Source organism: Gracilinanus agilis, chromosome 2, assembly GCF_016433145.1.
Source record: "Gracilinanus agilis isolate LMUSP501 chromosome 2, AgileGrace, whole genome shotgun sequence".
NCBI lineage: Eukaryota > Metazoa > Chordata > Mammalia > Didelphimorphia > Didelphidae > Gracilinanus > Gracilinanus agilis.
Window position 1 is genome coordinate 677,744,896 of NC_058131.1, and position 14,516 is coordinate 677,759,411.

The 14,516-nt window shown below is 42.7% G+C and overlaps 1 protein-coding gene across 1 annotated transcript in view; it reads left to right on the forward strand.

Annotated features, from left to right (window-relative positions):
* Nucleotides 1-14,516, forward strand: part of STRA6 (signaling receptor and transporter of retinol STRA6) — a 48,184-nt gene that overhangs the window by 13,728 nt on the left and 19,940 nt on the right. Inside the window, exons 3-6 of the mRNA XM_044662838.1 lie at nt 1,178-1,263; nt 1,971-2,110; nt 5,356-5,522; nt 6,628-6,753. Coding sequence (XP_044518773.1) covers nt 1,178-1,263; nt 1,971-2,110; nt 5,356-5,522; nt 6,628-6,753 — 519 coding nt within the window. The remainder of the gene's footprint in view (nt 1-1,177; nt 1,264-1,970; nt 2,111-5,355; nt 5,523-6,627; nt 6,754-14,516) is intronic.

Below are 14,516 nucleotides of genomic sequence, written 5' to 3' on the forward strand. Positions count from 1 at the left end.
AGTCTGTCATTTTTTCTTTTAAACATTTTATTTTACCAATTACACAAAATATCAGTTCCTGATATGTTTTCCAAAATTATAAGATCCAAATTTTCTCCCTTCTCTCCCTATCAGAGATGGTAAGCAATTTGGTCTGGGTTTTACCTTGCAAAACATAAAACATATTGATCATTGTAAGAAAATACTCATAAAACCAAAAACCCCCAAGTAAAAACACAAATAAACTAAATGGAAAAAATAGTAGGTTTCCATCTGCATTCTGACTCCAATATTTCTTTCTCTGGAGGTAGACAGCATTCTTTGAAAGACTCATTTTAGAAATTTGATCTTCCTAGTACCTAGGCTTATGTCTCACATGTAGCTTAGTAAATACTTGTTTGATTGTGTAGGAGGATGATATAAAAATGGAGCCAGATTTTGGAGAGCTTTAAATTCCAGGGTAAGGAGTTTGTGGTTCTTAACATCATCTGACCCCTTTTCATCAAATGACATTTAAATAATAAAATCTTTAAAGTTTAGGTGATGGGGAGCCACCAAAGATTCTTGAGCCCCAAGAGAATACTTAGACCTATGCATTAAACTGGCACCAATTCTGGCATAGATGAAAGGTTGTCATTTGAAGGAAGGTTACCAATAGGAATTATTGGGAGATGAACCAGAAGAAGGGAGAGAGTCCTGGGGAAACTGACTAAACAGCCCTTTTTGGGTTAAGAAGGAAAAAGAAACAGGAGGGACTTGAACTAAGAATACTTCAGGTCCCAGTTTCCTGTGACAATTGTGGTCCATTCTGGATTTGTGAAGGGATCTCCTTCCTTTTGTTCCTTTATGTGCTCTGTCAAAAAATTAAAATCTGATTTTTTTAGGGTAGAGACCATCTTGCCTTTCTAATTGTACTCTCAGGGGTTGGCACAGTGCTCGGCACTTAGTAAGCACTAAATAAATTTTTTCATTCATTCCTTCATTCATTCGCTCACTCTATCACCAGTAATTAGATGGGTTGTCCCCAAATCTGGAAGCCCCCATCCCAGGCTGTTGACTACTTGTCAGAACAACACACAGATTATTTTTGTTCAAGTATGAGTAGGACTAAATAAGCTCTCTTCCAGCTCTGAGATGCTGGAATTCTGGGCTAGATGTTCACAATCACTTGGACTGAATCTGCCTCTTTCCCTTGTAGCTGGTTGCCATTTTGTTGCTGTCCCTGCTAGTGAAACGCCGGAGACACTGCCTGGGATGCTGTCATGGGACCTTTGGACTTCCCAGGTATGGAAAAGGGTCGGGGAGAGGAGAGGCAGGAAGCCTGAACCAGCAGGAACTAAGACCAAGAGCAATGTAGTATATAGCAGAAAGAACCTAGATTTAAAATCCCAGGACTTGGGGTTAAATCCCACCTCAGCTATGTGGTTTTTTTTTCAGGACCTTGGATCAACCTCAGTTTTGTAATCTGTAAATAGGAATAATAATCATAGTATATCTGTCCTCAGAGATGTTGGCACCAGAGATCGTTTGATGAATCTGATGATTCAGAGCATTGATCCAAGTTCATTGCCACTAGGCACCTATCAAAAGATAGTGAAATTCAAAATGACATGAGGACATCACAGATACATTGTGATTAAGACTTGCCTGAGAATCCCTGGTCCTGTAGAGACAGATACTTTTATTTAACTCCTGGAATTTCTTACAAGGTTCAGAATTCCTTGTAGGGGAGGAATGATCTCTTCTAGAGCAACCAGGAATTAACTGTGGTTATAGAGCAGGTTGCTCCAATTCTCTGAGACTCAGTTCCTTTGCCTGTAAAATGGAAACAACTCCATCTCATAGGGGTGCTATGGAAATCCAATGAGAAAATGAGCAGCATGCATGAGAGGGACTGTTATTTTATGCCTGACTTAATAGCTTTCCTCATCTCTGTTCCCCAACACCGCCCTCCTCTCCAATCCCCATCTACCTCATCCACTTGGCTGTAGTCCTTTGGATTTCCTGGCAGAAGAAAGTGGCCGGCTGGTGCCTGTGGCTGTATTTGGGATCCTCTTCACTAATCTCTGTGTGCTGGGTTTGGAGGAAGACCCTTTGCCTTTTCTTCCCATCTCTTCCCCGGCTGGTCAAGGTAGTACTGTGTATAACTGTGGGTCACTTCTAGGTTAGTAGTTCTGCTCCCATACATAAGATCAGGGAAGTGGTGAAACACAGAGGGACCTACCTGCAATGGGAAGGAAGGGTCTGCTCATATGGGATGATGTAAGATGCTCAGGAAAGGTCTTCTTGCCGAGGAATATTTCCTTGCTTACTTACTATAGTGCCTGAAAGCTCACCATTAGCATCTTCTCTTCTCTGGGTTTAACATTAGGATAACGCTTATAATGGGTATTTATAAAATTGAAAATAATATTTATAATGCAAATAATAGCTAACACTTATAAAGCTAATCAGAACTAGCAATTATATAGTGTTTTTGAGGTTTATAAAAAATTGTAAATATTAACTTATATGTTCTTTACAATAACCCTGTGAGAGAGGGCTGTCATTGCCCCATTTTACAGATAAGGAAAATAAGGTTGAGACACTTGAGGGAAGTCACAAACTAGTAAGGATCTGAGGGAGGATTCTGACTCAGGTCTTTATGCTTTCAGGTCCACTAGGCTAATTAGTTGCCTCTAAGTCACCCAGCAATGCCCTCTCTAAGGTACTCTTATTACAAAATCTACAGAAGAATGAAGGAGTGGTACACTCGGTCCATCCTACCTCGATGTTTTGGAGTCTTTCTCTAGTTTGCTTTCAACTCCTCCATGCAGCCTGCCTAATGCTAAGAATAGACAGCACCACCTCTCCAGCTCCAGCTGTCTCTCCAGGCTTCTTGGAGCAGGATGGATGTTTAAGGGCTCAAGTTTTGAATCATTTCTTCCCATGAAAAATAAACAAAGAAATTAGGTATTAATGGAGGCTCAGTTAAATGGACCAAATGGGTGCCAGAAGATAACAGGAAAGTCAATGGTTAGGTAGAAGAGCAGTCAGGAAACTGGAAAGCAAAGTTTGTCTTGTTCAGTCTACAGGTGGATAATAAATTTGGCTTTGATGCCAATTGTAGCTAACTGAAATTTGGATAAGGCAAGCCCAACTTTCCAGCTGAGGCTCAACTATCTACCAGTTGCTTTGTGGAGCCCTATTTTTTAACCCTGACCTTCCATCTTAGAATCAGTACTGTGTATTGGTTCCAAGGCAGAAGAGTGGAAAGGGCTAGGCAGTGAGTTGTCTAGGATCACACAGAAAGTGGTGTCTAAGGCCAGATTTGAAACCAAGATCTCCCATCTCTAGGCCTGACTCTCAATCCACTGAGCCACCTCGCTGCCCCTTGTGACTATTTTGTGAGGTTCTCCTTGGATCTACCTAACAGAATCTCTGCCAATACCTTAGTTTTTCTTGGTTTATTTAATTTCAAATATCAAGATTTCCCCAGGATCCCCAAACCTGAGAGTAGGTCATCCTGACCATGTGCTAGGATGTTGGATAGGGTGTCAGAGGACTTGAGTTCAAATCCTAACTTATATGACCTTAAGCAAGTCATTTAACCTCTATGGGTTTCAGTTATTTCATCTAAGAAGGATTAGTTAATCTGACTTTTAGGGTCCTTCCAGATCTATGATCCAGTGATGCTGAATGGGTACAAGTATTTGGAATAATCTTTCTTCCCTATGTCTGATTGAATGGCCTTTGGTATGGACTGCTTTAGGGAGCAGTGAACTCTCCTTGGGACCTCTTCAATCAAACCCCTGGTTAGGGATGCTCTCAGGGAGGATTCTATACAATATGGGCAGGTTGGGCTATTTTATTTCAGTTCCCTTCTACTTCAGAGATTCTGTGATTGAGCTGGTCCTTGGAAGACATGCAGGAGGTATTCTAAGCAGGAGGAATAGACCATCATTTGCATCCAGAAAAATTCAAGAATAACACTTAAGGTTGGGGAAGAGGAGAACTTGGGCATCGAGCCCATTGATGATCATAGTTTTCTGTTAAATAATGTTTGTTTTCTGGATCTCACTGCATTGTCCCTTCTCAATTTCTCCTGTGTTCAAAGAGGTTGTGGAATTGTATCTGTGCCAACTGCTTTGGCAGGTAACTTCTGCTTACTCCCTGGAAGGGTTGGGGGCATGACATTGAAGATGGCAGGGAGAAATGTGAGCTGCTGAGTGGGCATCTCAGAGTGTTTCAAAAGCACGTATCCTAATCCCCTGGGGCGAGGGCTATTCTTCAGAGCCAGGAACCCTTCCTGGAGGAAGATAAAATATCAGAGGTGGGTGAGAGCTTAGTTTGTGGCCTCAGTTGCAGGACGGTCCCACAAGAAATAACACCAACCCTCAGAGAAAGGTAAATAGGAAAAGATTTATCATCTGGGATAACAGCCAGCAGATCTCCATTCAAGTTCTTGATTTACTTACCAATAACTCATGGCATGAACTTAAGTGAGTAATTTTATTTCTCTGGGCCCCATTTTCCCCATTTCTAAAATGGGGCTAATAATATCTGTCTTAGGTTTCCCAGTCAATTGAGTTTCTATTCAGTAAGTGTTAAAAGTAGCAGGATCACAATCAGCTCTCAGTTATTCATGTATAAGCTGACCCAGCCCAGTGTCTGACCCTCAGCCCTCCTGTATGGTCTTTAGCAGCTTCGCCTCATTGTTAGTCAATTAGCTTTCTAGGAAATTTAGTTTATTTAAGTTCCTTCTCGCCCAATAGTTCAGTGTGGCTCAGGGCCAAATAGAATTGATTTTTTCATTATCTACTCTTCTTTATTGCCTGGTTTACTTAACCTTGCCTAACTCTGGAGTCAGCCAGAGATGGCCAGTAATAGGCAGGGATAATATGGAGAAGACCAGGGGAGGATTCTCGGTCTTTGTCCTTGAGATCTCCCAAGATGGTTGGAGAACAGAATCATGCATGGAGGACAATTCTGAAGACAGATTGGAAGCAATATGTCACCAAGTTCAGAATGAGACAGCTCAGTATGCTGAAAGAATTTAGCAAGATGGAATGATTCCAATGAGAAGGGCTCTTCCAGGGGAGCTGGTGATTTGGTAGTGATGGGGTGATGGACGCTAGGGGAAGCAGGTTGGGAAAAGTAGAAGAAGAGACCCCAAGGTAGGACTTGGTGGGTTGTAGACAGAAGGCAGCAAGGAGACATCCTTCCAACAGATTCTTCTCCCCATGGGTCAAGGATAAGGCTTGTTGGGCAGGCTGGCTTCAGTTAGCTCTGACATGACTTTTATGAAAAGCGTGATTGAATAATTATGATCTGAGCACTCACCTCTGTTTTCTGTCATCCTTCCCCCAATTCCTCTATCCATCTGTCTTCCTCTAGGTTACTGGAAGACCTTGGCTTTGCTCTACTATCCTGCCCTGTATTACCCTCTAATTGCATGTGCCACAGTCAGACACCAAGCTGGATACGTCCTGGGCTGCTTACTTTCCTGGGCCCACTGTGCAGTCCAAATATGGCATAAAGTGGAGTGCCCTCAGACTCCCAAGGTAAAGTTCTGCTCCATTGGGTTCTGTCCTAGCAGAGATTTTGCTAATTCATGGGGAGATAGAAGTATAGCCTGATCCATGAAACGCCATATTTGGGACTCCTCTAGATGCATCTTGAGCCTGCCACTAACTAATCAGGTGACCCTAGGCAAGTCACTTCTCCAGCTCTGAGCCTCAATTCCTTACTCTCTAAAATGGGTTAATAATATCTGTATAATGTACTTTGCAGGATTTTTATGTGGAAAATGCTAGGTAAATCTTTCAATTTACCCTATAGAAATGATAGGTACAATGCAATGGAGCTTTGGGGTTTTTTTTGGAGAAGGAAGAGAAGGAAGAAGTTCTTGGTCTCAAGGAACTCCCCATATGGTTGTGGAGTTTAGAATCACACACATGGAAAAATGAGAGGCACACATGAGTGTGCAATCAACTGTTGGGACACAGTTTCAGACTCTAAGGGTAGTGATCATTCAGAGAAGTGGGACATCATGGTGGACAGCAGAAGCCAGGAAAGATTCCCTGGAGGAGGATGGGGCTTGACCTGGACCATAAAGCGTAGGGACCATCTGCAAGAGGGAAGGGAAGGGTATTTCACATGGATGTGGGGTGAGGTGGGGTGAACAATATGCATAAAGCAACCAGCCGGAACGGACCTGGCATATGCCACAGATAGTGAAGAGATCAGCTCAGCTAGAGCAGATGGAGGGTCCATGTGGGAGAGAAGCATGATAATAGGTTGGGGTAGGGGGAGGGCTACAGACTGAGAAGGACTTGGAATAACACTGGGCTAAGTCTGGACTTCATCCTGTGAATCATAAGGAACCATTGGAGCTTTTTTTTTTTTTTTTTCAACCCTTACTCTCTATCTTAAAATTGAGACTACCAGTTTCAAGGCAGAAGAGCAGTAAAGGCTAGGCAATTGGGGTTAAGTGACTTGCCCAGGGTGCCCGTAGAGGCCACTTAGAGACCCTAGGGAGGTGGGCAGGTATAGGAAGAAGTATCTTGTTCTTGTTCTTCCTTGGAGAGGGAAGTAGAGAGCTAAGGGTTCCCAAGGTGGGGTGGGGGGAGGCTGGGAGGCAGTTCAGTGAGTTATTGGTCTTTCTAGATCCACAAGTACTACTCTCTGCTGGCCTCCTTGCCCCTCATCTCTGGCCTTGTACTCCTGAGTCTTTGGTACCCTACCCAGCTCCTAAAAAGCTTGAGTCGGAAGATGGCAGTGGCTGGCCCAGAGGTAAGCTAGGGGTGGTTAATTCTGCCTCTGTGACATTCCTGGCAGCTTTGGAAAATGTGGGGTGGAGGTGGGGAATGAGCTTAGCCTGTGGGTAAAAATAATAATAACTCATCATATTTTTTTAAAATCCTTACCTTCCATCTTGGAATCAATACTGTGTATTGGTCCCAGGGCAGAAGAGCAGTATGGGCTAGGCAATGGGGGTGAAGTGATTTGCCCAGGGTCATACAGCTGGGAAGGGTCTGAGGCTAGATTTAAACCTAGGACCTCCTGAGTTCAGAACTGGCTTTTTTTTTTAAACCCTTACCTTCCATCTTTGAATGAATACTGTGTATTGGGCTAGGCAATGGGGGTCAAGTGATCTTCCCAGGGTCACACAGCTGGGAAGTGTCTGAGGCCAGATTTGAACCTAGGACCTCCCATCTCTAGGCCTGGCTCCTAGGCCTAGCTCTCAATCCACTGAGCTATCCAGTTGACCCCCAGACCTCTCCAATCATCCAGTTGACCCCCAGACCTCTCTCTTTATCCATTGAACCACCTACCTTCCCCCTCACTTCAGCTACGCACTTATATTGTCCTACTTTGCTCTATCTCAGAATGGCACCATTTCTAAGGCCTTCCAGTTATAGCCTCCTGTCCTTCCACTTGGAACATTCTTTTTTTTTTTAAAGATATGTTATTTTCCCAATTACATGTAATAATTTTCAAGCTATGTTTTCAGAAGCTATAAGATCCAACTTGTCTCCCTCCCTGTGCTCCCTCCCCACTCTTGGAGCTGGTAAGCAATTAGATCTGGATTATACATGTATTATTATGCAAAACATACTTCAATATTGGTCATTGTTGTAAGAGAATGCTCATACAACACCAAAATCCTAAAATAAATAAATAATCTAAAGTGAAAAATAGTATGCTTTGACCTGCATCTGACTTCAAGAGTTCTTCCTCTGGAGGTGGACAGCATTCTTTCTTGCAAATCCTTCAGAATTGTCCTGGATCATTGAATTGTAGAGAGGACCCAAGTTTTCACAGTTGATCATTGTACAATATTGTTGTTATTGTGTACAATGTTCTTCCTGGTTCTGCTTATTTCACTCTACATCAGTTCATGTAGGTCTTTCCAACTTTTTCTGAAATCATCCTGCTCATTGTTTCTTATAACACAATAGTACTTCATCACCATCACATACTACAATTTGTTCAGCCATTCCCCAATTGATGGACATACCTTCGATTTCCAATTCTTTGCCACCATAAAAAGGGGTACTATAAAATTTTTCATGTAAATAGATCCTTTCACCTATTCTATGATCTCTTTGGACTGTACTTTGAGACAAAGACCATAGTGGTATTGTAATATAGAAAAGTATGCAGTTTTTTGGGCCTTTAGGCATCATTCCAAATTGCCCTCCAGAATGGATGGATCAGTTCACAGCTCCACCAATAATGCATAAGTGTCTCAGTATTGCCACATTTCCTCCAGAATTTGTCACTGTTCTTTACTGTCATATTGGCCAGTCTGACAGGTATGAGGTGGTACCTCAGAGTTATTTTAATTTGCATTTCTTTAATTAAGAGTGATTTAGGGGGCAGCTGGGTAGCTCAGTGGATTGAGAGTCAGGCCTAGAGACGAGAGGTCCTAGGTTCAAATCTGGCCTCAGACTCTTCCCAGCTGTGTTACCCTGAGCAAGTCACTTGACCCCCATTGCCCACCCTTACCACTCTTCCACCTAGGAGCCAATACACAGAAGTTAACGGTTTAAAAAAAAAGAATGATTTAGAACATTTTTTCATATGATTATTGGTAGCTTGGATTTTTTTCATCTGACAAATGCTTGTTCTTATCTTTTGACCGGCTGTCAATTAGAGAATGACCTGTTTTTTTTATAAATTTGACTTAGTTCTTTATATATTTGTGAAATTAGACCTTTATCAGAGAAATTTGCTATGACCCTTTCCCCCCAATTTGTCATTTCCCTTCTAATCTTGATTATACTAGTTTTGTTTATAGAAAACCTTTTAAATTTAATATAATCAAAATTACTCATTTTGCATCTTGTAATGTTCTCTATTTCTCATTTGGTCATTAAATCTTCCCTTCTCCTTAGATCTGCCAGGTAAACTATTCTATATTTCCCTAAGATGCTTATTATTACCCTTTATGTCTAAATCTAAACCATTTCAACTGTATCTTGGTGTAAGCATGAGGTATTATTTCTGCCATACTGTTTCTCTTGGAACACACAAAGCTTGTATTTTGTCTTATTCATGCATGATTTTGACTTCCTTGACCCATCTCAGTTTTCCCAGTCCGTTACCCTCCACTGAAGCTTCCCTTGCCCCCAAACCCAATTTCGATCCCAAAGCCTGCCATTTCTGTCTTTTCTTAGTTGCTTTTCTAGGATCCCTGGACTCTTTGAGCATCTTTCCCTGACCTGTAACTTCTCATCCCCTGAGTAACCCCCACAATCCAATTCTCAGCTCTTGCTATAGAACTGTTGGAAAAAGTGAAATAATCAGTTGATTTCATTCACTACACATTCATGGTACATGACCTCAGGTGGGCCTTCCCGCTGTTCCATAATCCTTCTATTCTGCCCTTATTGATTCCCTATCTCACTCCCTACTGGGACACAATTCCAAACTCCTTTCTTCTCTCCTCCCCACCCCCACACTTGCTGGGATGGTCACACTTCCCCCTTTGCTCCTCACACCCAGGATCAAGGTTACCCAGCATGAGGTCTCTCAGTTCTCCTCCTCTGTCTCTTCTCCTCCTCCTTCCCTTCAGTTGCAGATAAAAGATCCTTATTCTTTGCCCTTGATTCCATTCTCTCCTTTCCCTCCAAGAACTTGCTACAGTCAGCATCCTTACTCTCTCATTGGTCTTCCATCTCTCCCTCACCAATGGCTCTTGTCCATCTGTCCGCAATAATTCACAGGCCTCCCCAGTCCTTAAAAAAGAAGTCGTCCCTTGATCTTTCTTCCTCATCCAACAATACTCTCTTCTCCCTTTTCCCTTTCACTGTTAAATTTCTTGGAAAAGCCATTTATAGCAGGTGTTTCCACTGTCTCACTCTCCACTTACCCTTCACACCCAGGTAATTATGCTTCAGCCCTAGTTGCTGCCTTCAAGCTCCCTAATGACCCCATCACTAAATCCAATGGAATTTTTCTTATTCTTTATCATTAGCCTTTGACACTTTGGGCTACCTCCTCCTGCTAGATTTTGACTCCTTCCTTGGCTTCAGAGATATCACATTCTGTGGATTCTCCACCTTAACATAAGCTAACTCTAAGGTCTCTTCTTGGCCCTCTTGTCTTCTCTGACAATCTCATCTCTTTGTTTGGCATCAGTGACCATCTTTATTTTTATTTTTAAAACCCTAATCTTCTATCCTAGAATCAATACTAAGTATCAGTTCCAAGGCAGAAGAGTGGTTTGGGCTAGGCAGTTGGAGTTAAGTGACTTATCCAGGGTCACACAGCAAGGAGTGTCTGAGGTCAGATTTGAACCTAGAACCTCCTGCCTCCAGGCCTGGATCTCAATTCACTGAGCCACCCAGCTGCACCCCCTCCAAAAGGACTGCCTTAATGAAAGTGATTTCCATGCCTCTATCCTCTGCCTCACCTTCAAGACCCTTTAGATTCTACTACTACTATTTATCTCCCAGCTTTATCTCATAGCATTTCCTTCTATGCACTTTATGCCTTCACTAAACTGGACTCATTTATGCCCTCCGGACATCTTCTATGCTTTTCCTGGTCTGTGTTTTACTATCAGTGTAAACCTGGACAGGTAATTTGTTTTCTTTGAATTTCAGTTTCTTGTTTTAAAAAAAGGAGGGGACTTACAGGGAGATCCTGCAGTCACACAGTCTGTATCAGCACCAAAACTAGTCCCAAATAGGCCTGCCCTGACAATGGTTTCCCCGCCCCATGAAGAGGTCACCCCCAATAGCGGCATTGGGAAGGAATTGGGAAGGTCCTCCTTCCCAGGAAAGGGGGCAGTCAGCAGTGTTTACTCATTTTCCATCTTTTAGAGAGAGGAAAAGCAACTCCTCTAAGTAGGTAAAGCCCTCTTGAGGCATTGCCAAGATGGCAGCCCTGCTAAGCTCTCTTGAAACTAAGTGGCACAGTAAAGAGAGTATTAGCCTTGGAATCAAGAAGGTCTGAATTCAAATCTGACCTCAGACAATTAGTAGCTATGTGACCCTTTTCAACCTCAGTTTCTGCATCTGTAAAATGGGGATGATAATAGCACCTGTCACATAGTTGTTGTGAGGAACAGATTAAGATTAAGACTGGACTTTTAATGTCCAAATTAGGATTACAATTGTCCCATATTTATAAAGTGTATGCAAAACTTAAAGCACTCTATAAATGCTAGCTATTTTTATTGTTGTTGTTGTTGTTGTTGTTATTCTACTGCTGTTTTTTGTTATTATCACTATCCCTTCTCATCCTCAATTTCTCTTCCATAAAGTGAAAAGGTTGGGAAGAAGCTGGCTAGTTCAGCGGATAGAGATCCAGGCCTAAGGACAGGAAGTTTTGGGTTCAAATCTGGCCCCAGACACTTCCTAACTGTGTGACTCTGGATAAGTCACTTAACTCCCATTGCCTAGGCTTTACTGCTTTTCTGCCTTGGAATCAATACACAGTATTGAGTCTAAGACAGAAGATAAGGGTTTTTTTTAAAAAAGCTAATTGTTAAATTTTCATTGTGATTTCTTAGCTGTGTGACCCTGGGCAAGTCACATTATCCTCACTGCCTAATCCTTACAGCTCTTCTGCCTCGGAATCAACACACGGTATTGAGTCTAAGATAGAAGATAAGGGCTTAAAAATGAGGGGTTGAACTAGGTGAATTCTGGGGTCCTCAGTAGCTTTAACATTCTGGGACTCTGGGGTTCTAGATCAGTTTTTTACTGTACAGAGCCACCATCATTCAGAGGAGAGGGGAGAGACTATCCAAAGCTATTTTGTAATTCGACTCAAAACAGGTCAACTAGCATTTATTTAGGGTCCATTTCTGTGCTTGGCACCATGCTCAGACCACGAAGACAAAAACAAAACATCCCTGTTCTCAGGAAGATTCCATTCTACTTAGAGACAACAGACATGATGACAATAAATAAGTGAAATAAGGAAAGCACAACAAGGCAGGAAGTCAGGGAAGGCTTCTTGAAGGAGAGAGTGTTTGAGTTGACCTTGAAGGGAACTAGGGACTCCAAGAGGGTGATATGAGGCAAGACAACATTCCAGATTGGTAGAAGGCAGCCTGTGTGCAAAGGCTTGGAGAAGAAATATGGATTGCTGCATGCAGAGAAAAGCGAGTTGGCTAGGTTGGCCAAATATTGAGTATGGGACTCAGTTAATCGACAAACATTTATTAAGCAGTTACTGTTCCACCTGCTATGATACAGTATTTGACGCTGGAGACAGAAGGGCAAAAATGAAACAGTTTCTGCTCTCACAGAGTTTATATAAACAGGAAAAATATATAATTAATCTAGAAAGATAGTCAGAATCAGGTGGTGAGGGACTTTAACTGACAAATGGATGATTCTATATTTTATCTTGGAGGCAGTTGGGAGCTGTTGAAGTCTCTTGAGCAGGGGAGTAACAAAGTCAGACTTATATTTTAATCTTATTTCAGGATGGTTGTAGAATATGGGTTGGACATGGGAGAGCCCAGATTTGAGCAGACTTATTTGGAGTTTATTGTATTATATGATGATCAAGATCTGTACTAACATGGTAGCTGTGAGGAGAGAGAAAGGGGTGGACGTTGGAGATAAAATAGTCAAGGCTGCTGATGAGACATGGAGGAGAGGAATAAGTGGGTGTAAGTAAGAGAACAGAGGATAATTCTAAGGCTGGGGTCCAAGGTGGCTGGAAGTGGGGTGGTGCTGTGTCCTGGCTCCTGAACCATATGGAGATGGCAGGAAGCTCTATTTATCTTTCTGGCAATTTCTTCTGGGAGTTGTTTTTTTCCCCTGCTTTGGAAAGGCTATAAGGACTCCTTGCCTCTTCCCCCCTCCCTGCCAGATGCAGAAGGGAAAGGGAACCCCCACTTAGATAAACCCCTTAGTCCAAGAGGATTAGCCTTCAAGGTTCCCCATTCATGCCCCTATTACAGGACCTGACCCTCCACTCTGGGAATGATAGAGTCAGGGAAGGTACGGTTATACATGGTTGCTATAGCAATGGCAATATCATCTCTTATGTTTGTTTCCTGACTGCAGGACAAAGGGGCCAGCACGAGTAGGGGACCCACCCCGTGGGCCCCAGGCACTTCTCCAACAGCAACAAGTTTTGAATGGGATTTTGCCAAATCCTCTTAGCCTGGTGTTCTCGCCTGGCCCCAGCCGAGATGGTCCAGGCCAAGAGCAGAAGGCCCGGAATGACCCCATTGCCTAAGTCCCTTTCTCCAGCTACTGAGTCCTGCTGGCTAGATGTCACCTCCCATAGGAGGCTGACTCACCTTCATCCTAGCAGCCTCTGCCCTCACACTCAAAGCAGGAAGGGTGTGGGTGAACAGAAGCAGGAGGGACTTGCACTAGATATCAAGGAGGAATCTGGTGGCTGGGGCTGTTGAGCTTGTAGCTGTTTGCCCAGAGTGGCTTGTCTTGGGCTTGAATCCCTTATAAAAGGGACTCATCCAGTTTGTCTTGAGCAGAACTTCAGCATCAAGGCAGGGGGAGGGAGTAGATAACTTCTAAGTGTCAACATTTGTTAGCCATGAAAATACCTCATTTGCCATGAATCTATTTATTAAAAAAACACCCCCAAAACTCTTGCCTTTTATCTTATATATTGTGACTTCTCCAGTCACATAGCTAAAAAAAGAGTCTGAAACCAAATTTGAACCCGGGACCTCCTGTCTCTAGACTCAATCCTCTGTAATAATTAAAATGATGAGGCTGATAGGAGGCAGCTGGGTAGCTCAGTGGATTGAGATCCAGGCCTAGAGATGGGAGGTCCTGGGTTCAAATGTGGTCTCAGACACTTCCCAGCTGTGTGACCCTGGGCAAGTCACTTAACCCCCATTGCCTAACCCTTGCCACTCTTCTGCTGTAGATCCAATATACAGTATTGATTCTAAAGTGGAAGGTAAGGGTTTAAAAAAAATAAAATTATGAGGTGGATAGTAGCTTAGTAACTTTATTAAATCAAAGGAGGAAGAGGAGTAAAGATAGGGGAGATATAGAGATACTTAGTTTTCTAATCTATTGGCCACCATGATGGGCTTTGTGGCTAAACTCTGACAAGGGATCCTTCAGCTTTCCAGCCAGAAGACCTAGATGGGCTCCTGGTCTGACCTTATAAGATCTTTTCTCCACCCACTAGCTCTTACAGGTCACATTTCAGGAACCAACCATAGTTTCTTAATTTGTGTGGGTCGCCCCAGGGGGGTGGGGCAGTGCCTGTGGAATCAGTTTCCCTTCTCTTTGGTTCCTTGGTTCTTTAACATACTTTCTCTAAGGGTTTATCTATACCTGAATTTACTCAATGGTCTTTAATCTCCAGGTCACTGAAAGATGACCTTAAAAAAAGGAGACACAATGGAGAGAGAAATTTGCTTCTGACACCACTGAGCCACCTAGCTGTTCCCCAAGTTATTTTTTATATTTGAAAGGAATAAAAGATTAAGGCTGCTTGACTTTCAAAATTATTTCCTTATTTAAATTACCTTTCTCCCATAGCTTGTTGAACGAATGAAATTTGACCAAATCAATCAATCAATACAGTATATATTAAGC